Source organism: Crassostrea angulata, chromosome 2 (genome assembly GCF_025612915.1).
Source record: "Crassostrea angulata isolate pt1a10 chromosome 2, ASM2561291v2, whole genome shotgun sequence".
In the NCBI taxonomy this organism is placed as follows: domain Eukaryota; kingdom Metazoa; phylum Mollusca; class Bivalvia; order Ostreida; family Ostreidae; genus Magallana; species Magallana angulata.
Window position 1 is genome coordinate 76,215,579 of NC_069112.1, and position 24,662 is coordinate 76,240,240.

Consider the following 24,662-nt stretch of genomic DNA (forward strand, 5'->3'; position numbering starts at 1 on the left):
AAAATAACATAAAACCAAAACAAATCTGCAGTCGTTCTATCTCTGTCGCTCCTTACGACAGAGAGAGGAACGGTATAATCCATGAAACAGCAGACGGAGGCATTGTCACGTGTTGAATTATGTCAGTCGTGACAAGGACCTTATCAAAATGGCGGCCAAAGGGTTCTCGTTGCTTGCCAAAGGTAAGATTAAAAGATTGTGAGATTCTTTGATTAGTTAAGCTATAATATGGTTAAACTATAATAAACACAAATCCATTTTAAACTTTACCAAAATTAAAAGGATTGTTTGTTGATATAACATCTCAGAATATATGAACAACGCTGAGATATTAAATAATAGAGGTACAAAAATTTCACCAGGTTCCTCTCTGATAACATTATATTATTGACACATTTATTTCTCCTGTGTACACAATATGTCAAAATGATTACATAATTACCCTTAATACTTCGAAGTAGTTTAAAATCAATAAGTATTTACTTAATAACTTACAAGATTTATTATAGCTCTGTTTTATTCAATTAAATGTTTTGGAATTCTATAATATATTGCTATGTTAGATGTTTGACTCCAGTATTAAAGGTATCTTGATAAATGAACTAGAAATATTCTCATGATAAACCACGTGCTTCCAAGTGCAAAAGAACTTTATGTACCTTATCCATTGCGACTTTTGAATTGATAAATATTACGAGGTTAGTATCGCCATGTTATAAATACAGGCATGCTATTTTCAGTCAGTTGGTACCATAAAAATTCTCTTTATATCAAAATGCATCATCAGCAATTGCATTTCATTATCATAATTTGAATCATGTTAAAACACCTCTCTCTCTCTCTCTCTCTCTCTCTCTCTCTCTCTCTCTCTCCTAATTCTTTTTTTCCTTTAATCGCACTGTTCCTCTTTATAGCCTTATTATACTATTCACTTTTAGAAATAATAATTATCATTGAAAGTTTTTCACAATGGTTAAAATTATAACGGTTTATCTGCCATTGATATTGTTTTGTATATTGCTCAGTCATGTCGGTCGCAAGTTGCCTCCCCTTACTGTCTCTCATTCTTTCCACACTGAACCTCGTGCAAGGTAAAGTATTATTTTTGTCTCTTTTAATTTAAAACACTTATATTTTCCTTGAAATACGTATAATTATAGTCTCTATCAATATTTAAACACCTATATTTACATTAAAAGACGTATAATCATAGTCTCTATTAATATTTAAACATATATATTGTTTGAAAGACGTATACTAATAGTCTCTATCAATATTTAAACACCTATATGTACCTTGAAAGACGAATAATTATAGTCTTATCAATATTAAACCACTTATATATTCCTTGAAAGACTTATAATTACAATTTCTGTCAATATTAAACCACTTATATATTCCTTGAAAGACGTATAATTATAACATCTATTAATATTAAACCACTTATATATTCCTTGAAAAACACAAAATTACAATCTCTATCATTATTAAAACACTTATATATTCATGGAAAGTTGTAATTGTAATCTCCATCATTTTTTTAAACACTTATATATTGATTCATTTTAATATTTCCTAGAAATATGTGTGATTATAATCTCTATCAATATTAAAACAATTTTATCTTTCCTGGAAGATCTACAAGTATGTTCACTCATTTAATTTCTAACTGAAGCCAGATTTTTTCATGTCGAAAAATTCTTTATTAATGAGATGATTCAGCGTGATGTTAAGTCATCCGACCATTTACCAATATTAAAGGGGTATGGTCACAATTTTTTGTCTCATTCTATTTTTCTGCTTTTATTAGTTACGATGCTTTAGGAATGCATTTCTTCTAAAAATCGAATTGATAGTCATTCGTACGCGTAGTATTATAAGCAAGACACAAGGCTCGCAATTCTTTGTCATGTAATGAACGCTCTTGCCTTGGTTTTTGTTTACATGGGTTCAATATATACCAATAAAAAAAAAATTTTCAAGCTCAATACATATCTTTCATTTAATTTTAATTTAGGATAATTAGACACTTTCTAGCGTTTCACACATTTATTTAAAATCTTAAACTGGATTTTTTCTTCATCATTCAGAATGTAAACGAGAGCTTTGTTCACAGAGCAAAGAATTTCAAGCTCTGTAGCTCGCTTATAACCTAACGAATGACACTCAAAGTTTTGTTGCCTGTAAAAAAAAAAAATGCCTTACTACAGCACTGTAAACATTCAAATCGGAAAAATAATTTTTGACCAAAATCGTGACCATGTGCCTTTAAAAGTGAAGACTGTAAAAATGTATTATTCAATGTTTTGTGCTTCTATCTGCAAAAATTAATTTCCAGTGTCCGGATTTTTTTTATTTCCAGTGTCCGGACTTTTATGTTACTCCTGTTCACACGTGGCTCACCAAAGGGACTGTACCCGTATTGTACAATGCGGATCTCACGAAGTATGTACCTATAATTTATATTGTGAATAAATACATGATAGTGTTATTTTTAAGAGGAATGTGTGGTCTTAGTCATTTGTTTTACACCGTATTGATTTCATTTAGAATAAGAGCTTCGTATTCAATGGATGGAAGCAATATAGCCATCCACTTTATACGTATATCAAAATGGGTTGGAGCAGTTTACGATTTATAAAGTATGAAGCGGTTTATAAAAAGCGTAAACTGCTCCAACCCAAGTATAAAGTTGAAGCTATTGATTTCATTTCTTACAGTTGATTTTTTTTGCTATTAAATAAATAATGAGATGGCGAAAAAATCTCAATTTTAAAAAGCTAGAATTTTTTGACTTTTTTAAAATAAAAAATGTGCCTCAACAATCACTTATTAAAATTAAGGTAGATCTGATAAGTTGTATGATAACCACCCGGTGTCCTTAATTTGTATGCAACATATATGCTTTCATCGTTGCTGTAAAAATGCCAACATCTGAATAGTAATTATATCTTGTTGGTAAGCATGTTCAGCGTCATGAGGGAAAAATGTGATATGTTATTTATATTGTGATTATAACACTCCCGTGTTAGCGTAACTTATTTTTTAATATTTACATTCTACTGTGTTTTTCCATTAAATTCCGTGACGTTTAAATGCCTCTAAATGCAACACCTATTCACTGCGTATGAATTTACGTGTAATTTACATAAGTAGTTCTCAAACAGTGATTTCTATGTTATTTGTTAAAAAATGTATTTCATGAATATTGTAAAAACACCATGTTTTATAATTATTCAACAAAAAAGTTGACTTTATTGTTTAAAGCACCATTTCAAGAGTTATTTATCATGGATTATATTTTCATGCTCGTCGATCTCATCTCAACAGTCTATGTGAAAACCAGTTTAAACCGGTTTTACAAAACAGCTGTTCCTGCTGTTACTTATTCACTCCCTCCGTGATCTGCACTTTATATCGATTTATTTAAGTAAACAATTGATTTCTTCAGTAAGGGAATGTAAATATAAGCATTAAATGATTCATTTTTGACGTCGTCGTGTCAATAACTGCCGTCAGGTGAGCAGACAAATTATCATAACGCGCTAACGCGCGTTATTCAATTTGTCTGCTCACCTGACGGCAGTTATTGACACGACGACGTCAAAAATGAATCATTCAATGCTATAATAAGTCACCGTATAACTCATAGACCAAAACCTGCGTCATGTGACTTGGAAATATGATTTTAATTTTATTATTTCAAATAACGTAATTTTTTCAATAGTGTTACAATATAGAATCAAAATATTTGTTTTTCTATTTCCAGTACATTCTGCAGGTCCCCTTACCAATTGTTACTTTTGTCTATAATTTTTACTTGTGTTGTTTTGTGTATATTATGTTAACTGGTTCCAGAAATGTTTCGGTCGGAGGTTCTTGACACCAGATGGATTGACTTATTTCTCTTCAGGATGTGAATCTGTTGCTGTAAGTAAAAATACCTCCTACCTATGTATATCGTTTTACTAAATGGGGAAAACAAATTGCGCCTTTCATTTGGGAAAAATTATGTTAGATAAAAATTTTATACTAATTCGGAAGTTATTTACAATTGAGATCTAACCCGAATTCTTTAAGAAAAAATTTTTGGAGTAATACCAGACAAACTTCGTTTGCACTTTAGCATACTGTAAATCAACTTATGGCGACTTTATTTCGCGATTTACTTTTGAAACACTAGTTTGCGATGACGTATGATTGCAAACAAATCACATCGAGGCCCGTGTTATTATAACAACCATACGACAAGGACTGTCTCGCGTGAGAAATATTCGCGACAACATGGCTCTCGCTAACCTCGCGAAAAATGCTACTTGCGAATAGAAGTCGGTTTACATTAGCTTCTTATCATAAAATTCCTATTCTATGGCCATTTACAGGGCTGCTCAGCGAGACGATCATTCAACATTCCACACGACAGTCAGCACAAGATGACGAGGCTGGGGAGTGGGGACATCCAGGCGTGTGACCAATGCTGTGATGACAAAGATTACTGTAACGTACAACTGTGTGACATTCCTATACGTAAGTAACTGATAAATCCCATGACAGGGACTATTGTAATGTACAGCTGTGTGACATTCGATCCTTTACGTAAGTAACTGATAAATTCCCATACATAAGTAACTTATAAATTCCTTAAGAGGGATTACTGTAATGTACAACTGTGTGACATTCTTATACGTAAGTAACTGATAAATCCCACGACCAAGATTATTGTAAAGTACAGCTGTGTGACATTCCTTTACGTAAGTAACTGATAAATCCCACGAAAGGGACTATTGTAATGTACAGCTGTGTGACATTCCTATACGTAAGTAACTGATAAATCCCATGACAGGGACTATTGTAAAGTACAGCTGTGTGCATGACATTCGATCCTTTACGTAAGTAACTGATAAATCCCATGACAGGGACTATTGTAATGTACAGCTGTGTGACATTCCTACACGTAAGTAACTGATCAATCCCACGACAGGGACTATTGTAAAGTACAGCTGTGTGACATTGCTATACGTAAGTAACTGGTCAATCCCATGACAGGGACTATTGTAATGTACAGCTGTGTGACATTCCTATACGTAAGTAACTGGTCAATCCCATGACAGGGACTATTGTAATCTACAGCTGTGTGACATTCGATCCTTTACGTAAGTAACGGATAAATTGCATGACAGGGATTATTGTAACGTACAACTGTGTGACATTCCCATACGTAAGTAACTGATAAATCACAAGACATGGAGTACTGTAACGTACAACTGTGTAACATTCCCATACGTAAGTAACTGATCAATCCAATGACAGGGATTGTTTTAATGTACAACCGTGTGACATTCTTATACATAAGTAACTAATAAATCTCATGATAGGGATTTTTGTTATGTACAACTGTTTGACAATCCCAGTCCAAATTAATAATATCCCATCCAAAGTAACATAATAACCCACTCAGTATGTAAGACAATTCGCTTACGTAAGGAACTTATAAATCCCATCCAAATAGAAATTTTAACCCCGTTAGTAAATAGGATATACTCCCACTCATACGTAACTGTAAATCTTACCTAAATTTTAAAAAATATAGTCCCGGTAGTATATACGATACAGTTCTATATCGTAAGTAACTAATATATCGCATACAAATAAAAATAATAACCCCCATCAGTAAATAGTATACAATCCCATACATAAGTAACCGATAAATCTCATATGAATAAGAAAAAAATATTATATTAGCAAAAGGGTTATGAGTAGTTTATACATCCAATCCGAATAGCAAGAAAATCTTTAATACAAATCATAATTAGGTCAATTTACTGATTGGTGTAAACGTTAAAAAATGATCATATAATAAAAAAAGGAAAGAATGCCATATGTAGATAATGATCTATCCCATTAGAATGAGATAGAGTTCCATTAGCAGAAAGCTTAAAATATCATTTGAAAGTAGCGGACATAAAACTAAAATATTGCGAAATAAAAATTATTTGATGCCAAAATATCATATTTAAACGTTAAAGGTAGATTTGACGAATAATCTGGTGACTATCAAGCCTTTTAAAATATAGAAGATGATTATTAAAAAAAAATTATTCGAAATAAATAGGGTAACATTTTTTGACGAATGTTCATCAAGTAAAGAAAGTAAGTGTAAAACAAAGATATTGGAATGTAAGTAAAAAAATCAATAAGTAGATCACCAAAAAACACCTTAAATATGTGCTTAAATAAATTAAAAAGTAGAATATGGGTAGAATATATTAATAAAATTAAGGAGTCTACACGTCATTTAAAAACATATATTTCAATAAAATAAAATCAATGTGTTATTTTTTTTTAATTTCAAGCATATTTATTTCCTTGTAGAATTAAAAGAACGGTGTCTTTTCTGTGATGACGTCATAAATCCTGAAGACTGCAACCTTTCTCTTCAATGTGACGAAGACCAGGTGATATATTTATACAATTTACATATTGTTCTCTAAATTCGTTATAAGTTGATCAACTTATTAAAATGTTCATTGAAAAACAACGTAAACAAAATTGACGATGTACTGTTTACATATATTTTTAATAAAACCACTGTTGTTTCATCATTATTCTTTAAATAACAATGTTTGTCGAATAGCTGTTGAGTAGATCAATGACAAAAATAAAAACTTATTAAAATGCGACTCATATAAGTTGCCAACACTGTTTGGCTCCTTTTAAAAAAAAGATTATCAATAGTCTGCTAATATATCAATTTTTTGCATGGTGTTGGTCTGTTCTTAGAGGTACAGCCCGTTCAGGTTGTCCACGATCTTACGTTTTGTCAAAAGTCTCATTTCACTAAATCCCAGTGTCTGTTTCTTTCCACACTGCTTTTTATAACTAGTACATTTTTTTAACAATTTTCGTTAAATGACATTTTTTGTTAAGTTGAAAAAAAAACATTCATTGAAATGAATATCAAATAAAATGTTAAAAAAAAAGATTCAGTGGCATTGAATTTACATATTCTAAAACTGGCCATTTTCACAAAATTACCAAACATTGATAACCATTCTAATTATTGATATAAGAAGAATAAATATGGGGGTTTTGGGGTGTTTTTTTTATTTGGAAAGGCGTACTTTTAAAACTAGTACAATTCTATACTTCAGACAAGAAAGGGAAACGAGATAAAACATTTTAAATTGTTATACTTTCATGTTAAATACTGAAATCTGATTGGTTAAGACGCAGTTAATAATATTTACTATTACCCTCAGCGTTAGCAACGCACTTGGCAACGGGTAACATTAAAAAATGTTACATGCGCGAAAATTATGCGCGTACGGTTCGTTGTAGAATTCACGTTATTCCTATATAAAAGCAGTAAAATTTTCTTTAAAATTTAAAAAAAGACATTCAGTATAACAAAATAAATAGTGCCTGTTTGGGAGGATAACAGTTGAAATTGACACCCCTCGAAAACCATTGTCAACCTCCGCTTCGCGTCGGTTGACAATGGTTTTCTCGGGGTGTCGATTTCAACTGTTACCCTCCCAAACAGGCACTATTTATATAATATACATCATATTCGAGGCTCTGTAAACTATGAAATTGTACACTTTTATCAATGTTTCCTAATCAGATCTATCTTAAAATCTGTGTGTGTTTTTTCTAGACACAAACTTTTGTTAAGGACGTTGTTTACTCAGGGTTTGAGTTCCCAAATCCGGATTGTCAAAAAGTTCAATGTCATGAGTAAAATTTGTTCTAAACACAAAAAGTATTTATAAAATGAATTATTATTGACATAAAACTCGATAATTTTACTATATTATGGAATAAGGAAACAATGTTTGACTTTTAGCAAAACAGAGGAAATTTGGACTAAATTTTTCAATTTTGTTTTCAACTGAAATATTTTTGGTAGTACTATAATATTAAAAGTTTAGATTTTATTAGTTAGTCAACATAATTTTGCATATTTTCTGTTCGTTTTATCTCACATTTTCGTTAAAATAATCGTATGGAACATTCTACAAAAATATTGAGAAATGCTTAAAAATGATAAAAGACACCATATCTCAAAATGTTGACCATTGACCTCATATAAATGTTATGCCAGCAAGGGAAGGTCAATATACTTAATTTAAAACTATAAATGTTTAAGCATTATCATCATTCAGTTTTTTGTTATATTGAATCAAAAATGGGTAGGCACTTGAAAACTGATAGAGGAAATTCGGACTTGAATATCTATAAAAATTTTGAATGAAAACTTAATGTTTTGTATCTATTTAATGTCAATGCTATTCATAAATTATATTTTATTTGTTAAAGAGTTTGGCAATTTGTATTATTTTCACAATTAAGAAAATCTCAATCATAGTGTATAATTTTTAAGGATTTTTCTTAAATTTCCAAAAATATTAAATGGCCATTAACTCAAAAAGTAGGTCTTTGACCTACTTTTTGAAAGTAAAGCATAACACTACCATGTAAGGTTAATAGCACAGTATAGACGGTTTTTCATTATCATCAGTGGAATTTTTTTTCATTGTGAGTAAACAAAGAGAATTCCTATATTTTTAAATATTACATATATCTTTAATTTAAAGGTCTTCTTTGAAACAAAAATAACATTTAGTACAAAAACTACCACCAACATATAATTAGTTTCAAACGATTATCTAAAAAAAGACAATTATTTATTTATTTATTTATTTTGCAGTACTGTTACACTGAACATATTTATGTGAACCGCGAGAAGCGGTTTCGAATGGGATGCGCTCATAGAACGGTACGTTGGTGTTTGTGAATACAGAGTTGGTTTTATAAATCCTAGTATAGCTGTGAACCTTCTGTGCATTATATTAATAATCATCCCTTGTACTTCCAGTTCAATAGTTTAGGACCATTTTAACCAGACCTTGGACTTTCAGTAGAACGTAGCTATTTCTTGCGTCAAAACAAGTTAAAAATGACGCGATTCCAAGCGAAAATGCACCGATTGCGTAGTGTTAGCTCAAAAGCCAGAAAAAATCTTGTTGATTTCGAAGAGCTATGGCTGAGTGGCTAGTAATAAAATAGACAGGCCTACGTCACATTGCTGCTTGACACAACTACCTTAAGTCCAAGCTCTTGTTAAAATGGTTCTAGTTGTATTCCTATTGCTTTAACCAGTGGAACGTGAAATTATATTAGAATCACCGTATGCAAAATCTGAAGGTTTTTACCGTTAATTTTAAGGGGTGCAAGGTGGGGATAACATCCACACCATCCCCTGGGCAGGTCGCTCCTGTGGTTGGACGGAGAGAGACGGGGGTGAGTTACCTAAACCGCTACAAGGAAGCCCTCCCTGGGGGAGACTACTGCGCCAAGTGTTGTACGGGGACCAACTGTAACAGGGACCTTTGTACAAGTAGACAAGGTGAATGGGTTTCTCATAAATAGATAAAAAGTTAAAATGTGTGCTAGTTATTGTGTAAAACTTTACAATGATATGATTGTAACAGGGAACATTGTACGAGTAGACAGGGTGAGTGGGTTTCTCACATAATAAAGAGTTGTAATGGGTGCTTGTTATGGGGTAAAACTATACAATGATATGATTGTAACATGGAACATTGTACGAGTAGACAGGGTGAGTGGGTTTCTCACATAATAAAGAGTTAAATGTGTGCTAGATAATACAATAATATGATTTGAACAGGGACATTTGCTTAAATAGACGGGGTGAATCGATTTCTACTATTTGTTGCATTCACGAGTGTTTTAAAAAAGTGGAAATGATGTTAAGGAACGCTACAAATCAAATAGTTTAAACAGGTTGTGTACACAAATAAATGCTAAGAAAAAATATGAAGTAATAAAGTTTCTAGATTATCTAAATCTTAGATAAGCATATCTTAGTCTTACAGTCACTTGTTAGCTGGCAAACGTTTGGCGTTTCTTGTCCGTTTTTCACATGATGGCATAGCAGCTTTTTTCTATTTTCTGGGTTTTATTTTTTAAATGTTCTCTTTCGGGTCATCGCTGCGAACCAACAGTGTTATATAAACTTCTAAACATATTGCGCATGCTTTTATCAAACTTTGAATACGACATCCAGTTGGCTTAACATTGGCAAAACTTTTTTATCTACTCTTAGTTCATTTGATTGTTCTTCTGTTTGAGCATCACAGTTTTGAACAAGTACGAGCAGGCCCCTCCGTAATTGCTTTTTGGAATGTATATTTTAATTGTTTCTCTCTGTATAGTGCTGAATCACTAAAAGTTGAGTACTCTCCGTATTGGTTATTCCGACTGTTTGTTTTGGTTGGTTCTCTTTCCACAAAGGTAAACCAGTAAGACTTGGCAGCCACTCATTTGTTGTTTTCTGTCAGGACTACGATACATCTTAGAGTTGTTAACCCTCCATGTTTGTTATTCTGTTTATTTTGATTGGTTCTCTCTCCACAGTGGTGAACCAGTACGAGTTGACTGCCCCTCCTTCGTTGGTCCTGTGTCAGGACTATGAGACATCCTCGTGTAGGGACAGCCTGGCAAAGGACCCCACCTTCTGTGATGACCCAGCCAACAAACGCCTCTTCTGTCCGCGCACCTGCAACACATGCAGTACGTGTAAATCTATTATCTGATGAACTGTTTCTTCGTTATTCGTTAAAAATAAACTTGATTGGATTTCTGTTAAGTTCATTTTCAATGTATTGTTTCTATCGGCTTCTTTCATAAATACAGTTCTTAACTTGAAAATATGATTTCACATGAATTGAAATTGAAAAGCAAAACTCAATCATTAAAAATGAATAAACAAATTATTTTCCTATCCATTTTCTCCAGTTAATTAAGAGAGTGTTGTTGTTAAATTGATAGACTTGTTTGCCCCAAAAAAATTTAGTTTTCTCGAATTTCAATAAATTGACGAAGTTTCACAGCAATAAATATTATTAAAACCACTGGATATTAAGAAAAAGGTTTTGAAGTTTTAACATTTATTCATAATTAAAAAATTACATTTGTTTTTAATTTGACGTTTTATTTTGTAGGTGGAGGGGGTTTGCCACTACCAGTGGTGACAACTACACAACGTAACGTAACAATAGATCGTAACTTCTCGGGTCTTTCCGGCAAAACTAAAAACAAACCATCGGAAATATATAAACATCATCGGATGGTTGAATTTAATTAAGATTATGACGAAGGCTCGAAGAGTTGTGATAAGTTACATTATACATTAAGCGCGTTCGTAACATTATTTTATTGCCAGTCTATCGTACGAATATCCTATAATTAGTTTTGTTCTACACAGTTTCAAAGCTTTGTATCAAAAGTAAGCATAAACCAATCCTATATTTTGTTTTAAAAAAATATATAAACGAAATTGAATCATGATTTCGTAAATGTAAATTCATTGCGACATTTACAAGGAAATTAAAGGGTAGTCTAATTTTTAAGAAAATTTCGTTACTTCATTATATCGATTATTTTAAGAACCCTATCAATAGTAAAATAGGTTTTAATGTAATGTTGAAAATATTTGGACATGTGCGTAATTTTCTAATAATTTTTTGTTTTACTTTTCCAGTTTTTTTTATTTTGTGTGATATTCTAAGCGTTACATAAGTTTATTTCTATTTGATTTTCAGAGTCTGTTACGAACCCGGTGACTTCAATGACCACAAGTAATTAATTAATTAAGATAATTTGTTGGGTTTTTTTTCATTTCATTTCTCCATGGTCACGATTTTGGTCAAAAATTCACAATGCTTCAGTAAGACAAAATTTGAGTGTCATTCGTTGAGTTATAAGCGAGTTACAGAGCTTACAATTCTTTGCTATGTTAACAAAGCTTTTGTTTACATTTTAAGAGTTGAAGGGAAGTTTCCAGTTTTAGACCTAAAATTAATGTGTTAACCGTTAGGAACTGTTTATTTATTCTTAGAATGAATAAGAAGATAAACAAATCAGCTTGAAAAAGATTTTTTACTGATAAATTGAACCTATGTAAACAAAAACAGGGCACGAGCCTTGTTTACATGACATAGAGCTGTGAGCCCTGTATCTTGCTTATAACTTAATGACTGACTCTCATACTTCATTTGATCTTTAGAAATGCATTCATAAAGCATTGTAAATAGTAAAACAGAAAAATGAAATTTGACCAAAATCGTGACCATGCCCCTTTAAAGGAAAAGAGATTTCGTACTTTTATTGCTGGGTTAAGAACGAACAAAGACTTGCAGTAACGGTTCAGAAAGCTATTCTCCTTCGTCTTTTGATTGGATATATATATAAATGCCATAAAGATTTGTCCTACAAATGTTCCGGCACTCTTGATTGAATAGAACCTGTAGCGTTTATTTTTACTTTCGACATCTGCAAAACTTAATCACTGTTACTTTACTAAAAAAATATTTCTTAACCCTATTTCAGTGTTTACTGCTCAGCTCCTTTGTTTCTGTTTTAATTTGAACTCATAAATATAAAATAAGTGTAAACATTCCATACTATATACATTTAATGCTGTTTTCGGTCAATACAATACTCAAACTACTGGAGAATTATAATATTCACGTAAGCCATCCCAGAGGATGAGGTAAATAGTTTCCTTCGAGGGTAGCTAAATCATCGTATTGATAAAAAAAACAAGCAATAATTGTTTAATTATATGATTCAGTTTTAAAATGATACAGACATATTAAATTAAGTCTTTATATTAATATCGTTACTTAGTTTGTTAATGTCAGATTAAGTCATTGCCGATCACAGTTCGAATCCGCATGGAGCTTTTGTTCATGTTAACTGAATTACATTTTTGAAAATGTAATTTTTCATCCAAAATTGCACAATTTTTTTTTTTTTGCTTATTAGACTTAAATACTTCTTATCCATTATGATAATCATCATAATCAAGTAATTTTCTGCTGATTTTAGAAAATATTTCACGTTGTAGTGAGCCACCTTAAACTGATCTGCATTCACTAACTGGTTATATAAAGTATTTATATTTTTGGGGGTAATATCTGACACTATGCCCGTTGTTCTATCTTTTCATTGAACGATCTGTTTTGCTCCAGCTCCTCTAGCTAATTGTACGGACGGAATGAACTGCGCGCAGTATGCCGACTTTTTCTGCAGTCCTACCAACCCGTCAGGAATAGATGTTTGTCCAATCACCTGCAAAAACCCAAGATGTGTGGGTAAGATCCTACGTTTGCGGTTTTTTTTTTGCATGCCTGCTTTCATACACTGGCTTAAAACTTGACAACTTTAATTGTTGTAGTACCAAGGCTAAAACTGCATCTGGATAAATGCAGAACATAATCAATTTAAGAAAATAAATTAGAAGCGTTCGGACGTATTTATCTAATAGTTAGATACACGTCTCAGGGCGTTAGTTGTTATACATTGAAAAATAAATAGAGACAAAACAGTATTCATTTGATTTTGATTAAATTAACAAAGGACATAAGTGTATGACGCAAAAGTTGACGAGCTGGGATAGTGTATTGCAAGTATGGGGCAAGAAGGTTTGTAATTTAGGAAGAAGGAAAGTTTTAAATTGAGAATATCTACAAATATTAGATAATGAATTTTAATGTATCATCACTATTAGTTTAAAATCAAATTTGGGTCCAAGGGACCGACTGCTCATCAGGAGATATTATACTGCAGTATTTTAATACTGTCTTCATGGTAATTTTCGCCCCGTGTTATTTTTGCTCTTCTACACTTGAAAACAGTTTTGTCCGGTCTTCAATTTGACCAGTTGCAGTTGTGTTTCAGAGATATTATTTGTAAAATAGAATTCACCCAGTCCAAAATTTTCCCTCTGACAACGAGGGCGAAAGGGGCAAAAATAAACAGGGGTGAATATTTCCCTGTAAACAGTTTTGTCTTTTGCACTTGCATTATAATAAAGCGGATGGGAAAAATTAACATTCTTGTATCTAGCCTTAGAATACACATTTTTAAGGTATGACACTAAACAGTCAAAAGTAAACTTCCCAGTGGATAATGTCAATTGTTAACCGTCAAGAAATTCAGACAGCAACTATGTGATGCATTTTGACTAATGGCAGAGCGTCATTCTAATCAGAAATAATAATCAAAGTACTGATAGTACTGAAAAGCGCTAACCCAGCTTCTGTACATGTATGTATACAACAAATATTTGTATATAACAGTTCAACTTCTGTATACGCATCATATTTCCTCATCACTGCGTGGCAGCCCCTGCAGTTATAGTTTTTGTAAGCCCCGTACATTAAATTCACAATAGCCAGTGCATTAGATTCACAATAGCCTGTGCAGGTATGTGCATAAACTCCTGAAACTGGTTCCCTAACCAGTTTAAATGATGTAAACTTCAGCTCATAGGAGCGGTTATTCGATGCATCGGAAGTAGAAGTCTAACAACAATAAAGCGCTGAACTATGCTTAAGGCTTTAAAAAATACTAAGTAGATTGTTGTAATATAATTTACCTTTCTCACCTGAATTGTTTAATAAGTTTCGACATTACCGTTATTTCCATCAATTCTTAGTTTCATATAAAAAATTAAGTATATGGGTAAAGGGTAATCTGGGAATGTTCTATCAATGTTGGTAATAAAGGAATATACCTATATCCGTCACCATATTATTCAGCATGACAAACAAAAGAGAAATATTCGAATAGAATTGAAATGTTAAGGAAAGGCAACAATATAAAATTGGTCCATCAAAGGGTAAGAACCCCCCTCTCTCTCTCTCTCTCTCTCTCTCTCTCTCTTTCTCTCTCTCTCTCTCTCTCTCTCTCTCTCTCATTACATCTATATAAAAATATGAAATATAATGTCAAAATTTATTTTATATTGGCTTTGAACCGTTGGTTAAGGTTTTGAAGGCGTGCAGTTTTGAAGAAGAAAATATTACTCAAAATAATTTCAAAGTTCTGTTTAAGTCTGTAACAGTCCGTATTGGGGAATGAATCAACAAGAAAAGTTTATTCCTAAAAAGACGTGATTATTATCTTCCTTATTTTTCATTTTCAGCTTCTGCTTCAACAACCACAGGTGAGGTGTTATAGAAGAGAACTAATACATGTATACCTGTAGAATAAAACAGTTACACCTGTAGACCTGCAAAATAAAACTAGTACATGTAGACCTGTAAAATAGAACTAGTACATGTAGACCTGTAAGATAAAACTAGTACATGTTGACCAGTAGAAAAGAACAAGTACATGTAGACCAGTAGAAAAGAACAAGTACATGTAGACCTGTAGAATAGAACTAGTACATGTACACCTGTAGAATAGAACTAGTTCATGTAGACATGTAGAATAGAACAATTACATGTAGACCTTTAGAATAAAAACTAGAACATGTTGACCTGTAGAATAGAACTAGTACATGCACACCTGTAGAACAGAACTAGTACATGTACACCTGTAGAATAGAACTAGTACATGTAGACCTGTAAAATAGAACTAGTACATGTAGACCTGTAGAATAGAACTAGTACATGTACACCTCTAAAATAGTCTTAGTACCTGTTGACCAGTACAATAAAACTAATACATGTAGACCTGAAGAATAAAACTAGTACATGTTGACCTGTAGAATAGAACTAGAACATGTACATGTATACCTGTAGAATAGAACTAGTACATGTAGACCAGTAGAATAAAAGCTAGAACATGTTGACCTGTAGCATAGAACTAGTACATGTAGACCTGTAGAACAGAACTAGTACATGTACACCTGTAGCATAGAACTAGTACATGTAGACCTGTAGAACAGAACTAGTACATGTAGACCTGTAGAATAGAACTAGTACATGTAGACCTGTAGAATAGAACTAGTACATGTAGACCTGTAGAATAGAACTAGTAGTACATGTAGACCTGTAGAATAGAACTAGTACATGTAGACCTGTAGAATAGAACTAGTACATGTTGACCTGTAGAATAGAACTAGTACATGTAGACCTGTAGAATAGAACTAGTACATGTAGACCTGTAGAATAGAACTAGTACATGTAGACCTGTAGAATAGAACTAGTAGTACATGTAGACCTGTAGAATAGAACTAGTACATGTAGACCTGTAGAATAAAACTAATACATGTAGACCTGTAAAATAAAACTAGTACATGTTGACCTGTAGAACAGAACTAGTACATGTAGACCTGTAGAATAGAACTAGTACATGTAGACCTGTAGAATAGAACTAGTACATGTAGACCTGTAGAATAGAACTAGTAGTACATGTAGACCTGTAGAATAGAACTAGTACATGTAGACCTGTAGAATAGAACTAGTACATGTTGACCTGTAGAATAGAACTAGTACATGTAGACCTGTAGAATAGAACTAGTACATGTAGACCTGTAGAATAGAACTAGTACATGTAGACCTGTAGAATAGAACTAGTAGTACATGTAGACCTGTAGAATAGAACTAGTACATGTAGACCTGTAAAATAGAACTAGAACATGTAGACCTGTAGAATAGAACTAGTACATGCAGACCTGTAAAAAAGAACAAGTACATCTTAACCTGTAAAATAGAACAAGTACATCTTAACCTGTAGAATAAAACTAGTACATGTAGATCTGTAGAACAAAACTAGTAATTGTAGACCTGTAGAATAGAACAAGTACATTTAGACCTCTAGAATTGAACTAGTACATGGTGTCCTGTAGAATAGAACTAGTACACATAAACCTGTAGATTAGAACTAGTACATGTATACCTGTAAAATAGAACTAGTACATGTTGACTTCTAGAATATAACTAGTACATGTTGACCTGTAGAATAAAAACTAGTTCATGTAGACCTGTAAAACAAAACTAGTACATGTAGACCTGTAGAATAGAACTAGTACATGTAGACCTGTAGAATAGAACTAGTACATGTACACCTCTAAAATAGTCTTAGTACCTGTTGACCTGTAGAATAGAAGTAGTAAATGTTGACCTGTAGAATAGAACTAGTACATGTAGACCTGTAGAATAGAACTAGTACATGTTGACATGTAGAATAGAATTAGTACATGTACACCTGTAGAATAGAACTAGTACATGTAGACCTTTAGAATAAAAACAAGAACATGTAGACCTGCAGAATAGAACTAGTACATGTTGACATGTAGAATAAAACTAGTACATGTTGACATGTAGAATAGAACTAGTAGTACATGTAGACCTCTAGAATAGAACTAGTACATGTAGACCTGCAGAAAAGAACTAATACATGTTGACCTCTAGAATAGAACTAATACATGTTGACCTGTAGAATAGAACTAGTTCATGTTGACCTGTAGAATAGAACAAGTACATGTTGACCTGTAGAATAGAACTAATACATGTTGACCTGTAGAATAGAACTAGTACATGTTGACCTGTAGAATAAAACTAATACATGTAGACCTGTAAAATAAAACTAGTACATGTTGACCTGTAGAATAGAACTAGTACATGTACCCCTGTAGAACAGAACTAGTACATGTACACCTGTAGAAAAGAACTAGTACATGTACACCTGTAGAATAGAACTAGTATATGTACACCTATAGAATAGAACAAGTACATGTTGACATGTAGAATAGAACTAGTACACATAGACCTATAGAATAGAATTAGTACATGTTGACCTGTAGAATAGAACTAGTACATGTAGACCTGTAGAATAGAACTAGTACATGTACACCTATAGAATAGAACTAGTACATGTAGACCTGTAAAACAAAACTAGAACATGTTGACCTATAGAACAGAACTAGTACATGTTGACCTGTAGAATAGATCGATCTAGTATATGTTGACATGTAGAGTAGAACTAGTACATGTTGACCAGTAGAAAAGAACAAGTACATGTAGACCTGTAGAATAGAACTAGTACATGCACACCTGTAGAATAGAACTAGTACATTTAGACCTGTAAAATAAAACTAGTACATGTACACCTATAGAATAGAACTAGTACATGTAGACCTGTAAAATAAAACTAGTACATGTTGACCTTTAGAACAGAACTAGTACATGCACACCTGTAGAACAGAGCTAGTACATGAAGACCTGTAGAATAGAACTAGTACATGTACACCTATAGAATAGAACTAGTACATGTAGACCTGTAAAATAAAACTAGTACATGTTGACCTTTAGAACAGAACTAGTACATGCACACCTGTAGAATAGAACTAGTACATGTAGACCTGTAGAATAGAACTAGTACATGTACACCTATAGAATAGAACTAGTACATGTAGACCTGTAAAATAAAACTAGTACATGTTGACCTTTAGAACAGAACTAGTACATGCACACCTGTAGAACAGAGCTAGTACATGAAGACCTGTAGAATAGAACTAGTACATGTAGACCTGTAGAATAGAACTAGCATATGTTGACCTGTAGAATAGAACTAGCATATGTTGACCTGTAAAATAAAACTAGTACATGTTGACCTTTAGAACAGAACTAGTACATGCACACCTGTAGAACAGAGCTAGTACATGAAGACCTGTAGAATAGAACTAGTACATGTAGACCTGTAGAATAGAACTAGTACATGTAGACCTGTAAAATAAAACTAGTACATGTTGACCTTTAGAACAGAACTAGTACATGCACACCTGTAGAACAGAGCTAGTACATGTTGACCTGTAGAATAGAACTAGCATATGTTGACCTGTAGAATAGAACTAGCATATGTTGACCTGTAGAATAGAACTAGTACATGTTGACCTTTAGAACAGAACTAGTACATGCACACCTGTAGAATAGACTTAGTACATGTAGACCTGAAGAATAGAACTAGTACATGTTGACCTGTAGAATAGAACTAGTACATGTTGACCTTTAGAACAGAACTAGTACATGCACACCTGTAGAACAGAGCTAGTACATGTAGACCTGAAGAATAGAACTAGTACATGTTGACCTTTAGAACAGAACTAGTACATGTTGACCTGTAGAATAGAACTAATACATGTAGACCTGTAGAATAGAACTAGTACATGTAGACCTGTAGAATAGAACTAGCATATGTTGACCTGTAGAATAGAACTAGTACATGTTGACCTGTAGAATAGAACTAATACATGTATACATGTAGAATAAAACTAGAACATGTTGACATGTAGAATAGAACTAGTACATGTAGACCTGTAGAACAGAACTAGTACATGTTGACCTTTAGAACAGAACTAGTACATGCACACCTGTAGAACAGAGCTAGTACATGAAGACCTGTAGAATAGAACTAGTAAATGTTGACCTGTAGAATAGAACTAGTACATGTAGACCTGCAGAATAGAACTAGTACATGTAGACCTGCAGAATAGAACTAGTACATGTAGACCTGTAGAACAGAACTAGTACATGTTGACCTGTAGAACAGAACTAGTACATGCACACCTGTAGAATAGAACTAGTACATGTAGACCTGTAGAATAGAACAAGTACATGTAGACCTTTAGAATAGAACTAGCATATGTTGACCTGTAGAATAGAACTAGCATATGTTGACCTGTAGAATAGAACTAGTACAAGTAGACCTGTAGAATAGAACTAGTACATGCACACCTGAAGAATAGAACTAGTACATGTAGACCTGTAGAATAGAACTAGTACATGCACACCTGTAGAACAGAGCTAGTACATGAAGACCTATAGAATAGAACTAGTACATGTAGACCTGTAGAATAGAACTAGTACATGTAGACCTGTAGAATAGAACTAGTACATGCACACCTGTAGAACAGAGCTAGTACATGAAGACCTATAGAATAGAACTAGTACATGTAGACCTGTAGAATAGAACTAGTACATGTTGACCTTTAGAACAGAACTAGTACATGCACACCTGTAGAATAGACTTAGTACATGTAGACCTGAAGAATAGAACTAATACATGTAGACCTGTAGAACAGAACTAGTACATGTTGACCTTTAGAACAGAACTAGTACATGCACACCTGTAGAATAGACTTAGTACATGCACACCTGTAGAACAGAGCTAGTACATGAAGACCTGTAGAATAGAACTAGTACATGTTGACCTGTAGAATAGAACTAGTACATGTAGACCTGTAAAATAAAACTAGTACATGTTGACCTGTAGAATAGAACTAATACATGTAGACCTGTAGAATAGAACTAGCATATGTTGACCTGTAGAATAGAACTAGTACATGTTGACCTTTAGAACAGAACTAGTACATGCACACCTGTAGAACAGAGCTAGTACATGTAGACCTGTAGAATAGAACTAGTACATGCACACCTGTAGAATAGAACTAGTACATGTAGACCTGTAAAATAAAACTAGTACATGTTGACCTGTAGAATAGAACTAATACATGTAGACCTGTAGAATAGAACTAGCATATGTTGACCTGTAGAATAGAACTAGTACATGTTGACCTTTAGAACAGAACTAGTACATGCACACCTGTAGAACAGAGCTAGTACATGTAGACCTGTAGAATAGAACTAGTACATGTACACCTATAGAATAGAACTAGTACATGCACACCTGTAGAATAGAACTAGTACATGTTGACATGTAGAATAGAACTAGTACATGTTGACCTTTAGAATAGAACTAGTACATGCACACCTATAGAATAGAACTAGTACATGCACACCTGTAGAACAGAGCTAGTACATGAAGACCTGTAGAATAGAACTAGTACATGTAGACCTGTAGAATAGAACTAGTACATGCACACCTGTAGAATAGAACTAGCATATGTTGACCTGTAGAATAGAACTAGTACATGCACACCTGTAGAATAGAACTAGTATATGTACACCTATAGAATAGAACTAGTACATGTTGACATGTAGAATAGAACTAGTACATGTTGACCTTTAGAATAGAACTAGAATATGTTGACCTGTAGAACAGAACTAGTACATGCACACCTGTAGAATAGAACTAGTACATGTAGACCTGTAGAATAGAACTAATACATGTAGACCTGTAGAATAGAACTAGTACATGTAGACCTGTAGAATAGAACTAGCATATGTTGACCTGTAGAATAGAACTAGCATATGTTGACCTGTAGAATAGAACTAGTACATGTTGACCTTTAGAACAGAACTAGTACATGCACACCTGTAGAATAGACTTAGTACATGTAGACCTGAAGAATAGAACTAGTACATGTAGACCTGTAGAACAGAACTAGTACATGTTGACATGTAGAATAGAACTAGTACATGTGCACCTGTAGGATAGAATTATAACATGTAGAAGTGAACAAGAAGATATGGATTTTTTTACCCTTGCCTACGTGTCTCAGTATCCTTAGTTTTGGTAATAACGTAATTTTTAAGCTATATCTAAGATTTTACTTTCGAAATCGAAATACAGAATGTCAACATTTCTTTATTCAAATATTTCCGATGGATGAGATGTGTGATAAGAATAGTATTTTTTATTTGACATTTTTAAAAAATTTTAAAACATTTTAAGTGGATGAAAATTTGTAATAATTAGTTAAAAAATCGTTTGAATGAGCAAGTCTCTGTGGGTATTGTGTTTACATGTATATATTTTTGGGTTCTGGAGGATTGTGTCGAGTCAGCATTTTACATTAAGAGGCGTAACGGTGCCTGTATGAACAATGATCAAGATTACAAATGACTCTGATATAAACCTAGGGAGGATTTTCTGTAATGATAAAGATTTAGAAAATTCAGATAAAGAGTGCGTGTTAATTTCTGGTTTCACAGAGGCGACAGGAAAACGTTTCAAATAGAACTAGTCATTTAAAATTATTACCTTAATTAACATGCATATGATGAAAACATTAGATACAATAGTTACAACCATATAATTAGAAACATATGATTAAAAATTAAATAGTTCAAAAGATTTTTAAGAGAAAAAGGCGGTATATATTTATTTAAGTACTAGTTACCATAGCTTGTATCTGTCTCCAGCGGCGCCCCTTGATTGTTCGGACCCTATTCCCCGCTGCCAGTGTGAATATCTAGAGAAAAACCTACAGATCTGTCAAGATGGCGACCCGGAACTCCAGAAGTTCTGCTGCTTCTACTGCAGAGAAGTAAACAATCCAGGATGGAGCTGTAATGACACTGACAAACTTTTTTGTGACAGCAAAGAGAACGACTTCTCTAACCAGTAATATATTCTCTTTCTATTTATTTTATTTCACTGAAAAATGTGTCTTCTTCTAAAGTGTCAACAATGAGTTAAGAGGACTAGTTGGCCCTGGTCATTTTTCGACAATATTAATCTCCTTAAGGTCAAGATATAGTAAATGAAAGCTGCCTACAGGTTTATGAAATTCAAGATGTAAATTCTTTTAATAATGCTTAATAACAATATCTTTGTTTCATAGGGTGTACCGGGGCTTAAATTGTTGGTAAACAAAATGAAAAATAATGTTTTAAACAGCCATTTTCTGTGAAATATGAAGGATAAACGTGACAAATCTCGGAGTTTTATCCATTTATGACTAATGAAATATATCTACAATGTTTACCGTCTCTCCAAAGACGACATTAAACAAGCTCTTGATCTCTTCTTTAAAATGATGTCAAATTGAATATAGGTATCGGGATTAGTTTTCCCGTGATTAAATATAGAATGTCAAAATATCATTTATTTTCTACATACACTAGCCTTAAATAGGGGAAAAGATTCATCAAATCGATTATGACGTCATAATGGTTCTAGCACCAAAAAGACAGTCTGGAACCATTTACTAGATCTTCTTGACCTTAAGAAGAAGCGTTCTGTATACAGTTAGGGTAATACTCAATTTTTCAAGGATGGATTTTTCCTTTATGAAATGATTCCTCATATCATACGTAAAAGTTTTAGGAAGATCTGCTGGTTAGCTTGTTAGACCATCCAGCCTACTTAACGATAAAAATATCAAACTTACATGTATATATATATATATGATTTCTTTTTCTTCAAGAAGACTTGGTGGTCAACAAGTTAACCAACGGATTTACCTAATATTTTAAGACCTGATTTATTTAGATATGAATTATTATTTAGTAAAAAAAAAGCTAATTTTATTTTAAATTTCATACATACGAGTAGTCCTTTTAATAAAGACTAAAATACAAAATTCAAAAATTGGCCACGACCATCAAGTCCTCTTAAAAATGAACTAATGAATACTCTTAACCAATTTTTATTCGCGGCGACTTTATTTCGCGATTTACCTGCAATAAACTATTTCGCGACGACTAATGTTTGCGACCAAGCCTTGTCCAGACCCATATTTTGTCATAACAACTTTACAAAAAAGACTAGTTCGCGGCGATAAATATTCGCGACGACGAGGCTCTCGCAAACATTTCTCAAATAAAAGTTGGTATACAGTATAAAACTAGGTTACATGCAGGGAACTGTGTGTTTTAAATTGTGATGTGCCTTGTGTTGTGCCTTGTGTTGTGCCTCGTGTTGTCCCTTGTGTTGTGCCTTGTGTTGTGCCTTGAATGACGAATTAACAAATTTCCGTTTATTTCTTGTTTTACAGAATACAAGGTCTTAACATTACATGCCACGCAAATTAACAAATATGTTTTCAATAAAATCGTTAAACATTATCAATTTTATGTTATATTTTCTTCATACGGAAGGAATACCGATCCCAATGAATGACGATTTCAACATCATTGCGCATGAGTGCGGAAAGGAAATCTACATGTACGAGTACACATTTTGGTATATTTAAAAATCTCGTGATTTGTTTATCTACTTTCTTTGTCGGAATGTTTGAGTGATTCAATAGACTTTCTCGTGTCTCTTCACATCGAATTCCCCTTTTTCGATGATCCAAACATAATAATCAAACGGCAAGGAAACGATTCTGGACACTACAGTTGAGCAAGGATACGATTGACAGGTATACACGGAAGTCAGACGATCACTCGTTACATCTTGAAATAGCTTCTTAAAACAAATCAGCAGAAAATTAGATAACTTGAATATGATAGATAGCATTATGCATAGGAAATATATCTTGAATTCGCGCAAAATATATGCAGTTAAAAAAACAGCAATTCAATTGGGTGCTACTAACTTTACTCAAACACTTTTGTGGAATCATTAAAATTCGTGGGGGCCAATTTTCGTGGATTGCTTAAATTTTACAACTGAAGTTCGTGTGGACGTAATTTCGTATATTATCTTATACTACAAAAAGAAATATGACTTTATAGCCCTAATTTGTTAACTCGCGGAGGATGTTAATTCGCGGATGAGAGGTACCCACGAATTCCACGATAATTGAGCCACCACGAAATCTAATGATTCCACAGTATAAGGCCCCATTCATGAGCGGCCCAAATTTTATTATTCAGCGCCCTATCTATTCTCCACGAGGACTCCAAATAAGAATCACGAGCGCCTCACACTCAAACTCAATAAACGAGTGCAAATAAAGGTGGGTATTGGAAGAAAAATGAAACAGTGACCTCATCGGTGGAATATTGTTTTTCCAAAAGATTAATATATAAGGTTTATTTTTCTCAATTTTTTTCAACATCAAAGAAAGCGTTTTATTGTGAGCTCATTTCAAACATTGACCATTTTTCTGTGATAAAAGTGCTAGGAAATATCCGTTACTAATCCACCTGTGGCTTGTACGTGCTTCAAAGAGACATAAAAGGGAAAGGACCCTAATAAATTTTATT

The 24,662-nt window shown here is 33.1% G+C and overlaps 1 protein-coding gene across 2 annotated transcripts; it reads left to right on the plus strand.

Moving 5' to 3' along the window:
* The first annotated feature begins 95 nt into the window (after positions 1 to 95).
* On the plus strand, positions 96 to 23,573 carry LOC128173765 (uncharacterized). 2 transcript variants are annotated; one of them, XM_052839432.1, is made up of 15 exons: positions 96 to 182; positions 1,026 to 1,091; positions 2,363 to 2,445; positions 3,859 to 3,930; positions 4,383 to 4,527; positions 6,373 to 6,455; positions 8,711 to 8,779; positions 9,229 to 9,409; positions 10,441 to 10,596; positions 11,028 to 11,069; positions 11,628 to 11,663; positions 13,059 to 13,181; positions 15,017 to 15,037; positions 21,927 to 22,128; positions 23,504 to 23,573. In XM_052839432.1, exons 1-15 carry the CDS (start codon positions 149 to 151, stop codon positions 23,538 to 23,540), a joined length of 1,350 nt encoding a protein of 449 aa, XP_052695392.1. In that variant the 5' UTR covers positions 96 to 148; the 3' UTR covers positions 23,541 to 23,573. The 2 variants fall into 2 exon arrangements, with proteins under 2 accessions (XP_052695392.1, XP_052695393.1); XM_052839433.1 differs by lacking the exon at positions 96 to 182 and adding an exon at positions 299 to 344.
* The last annotated feature ends 1,089 nt before the right edge of the window (positions 23,574 to 24,662 follow it).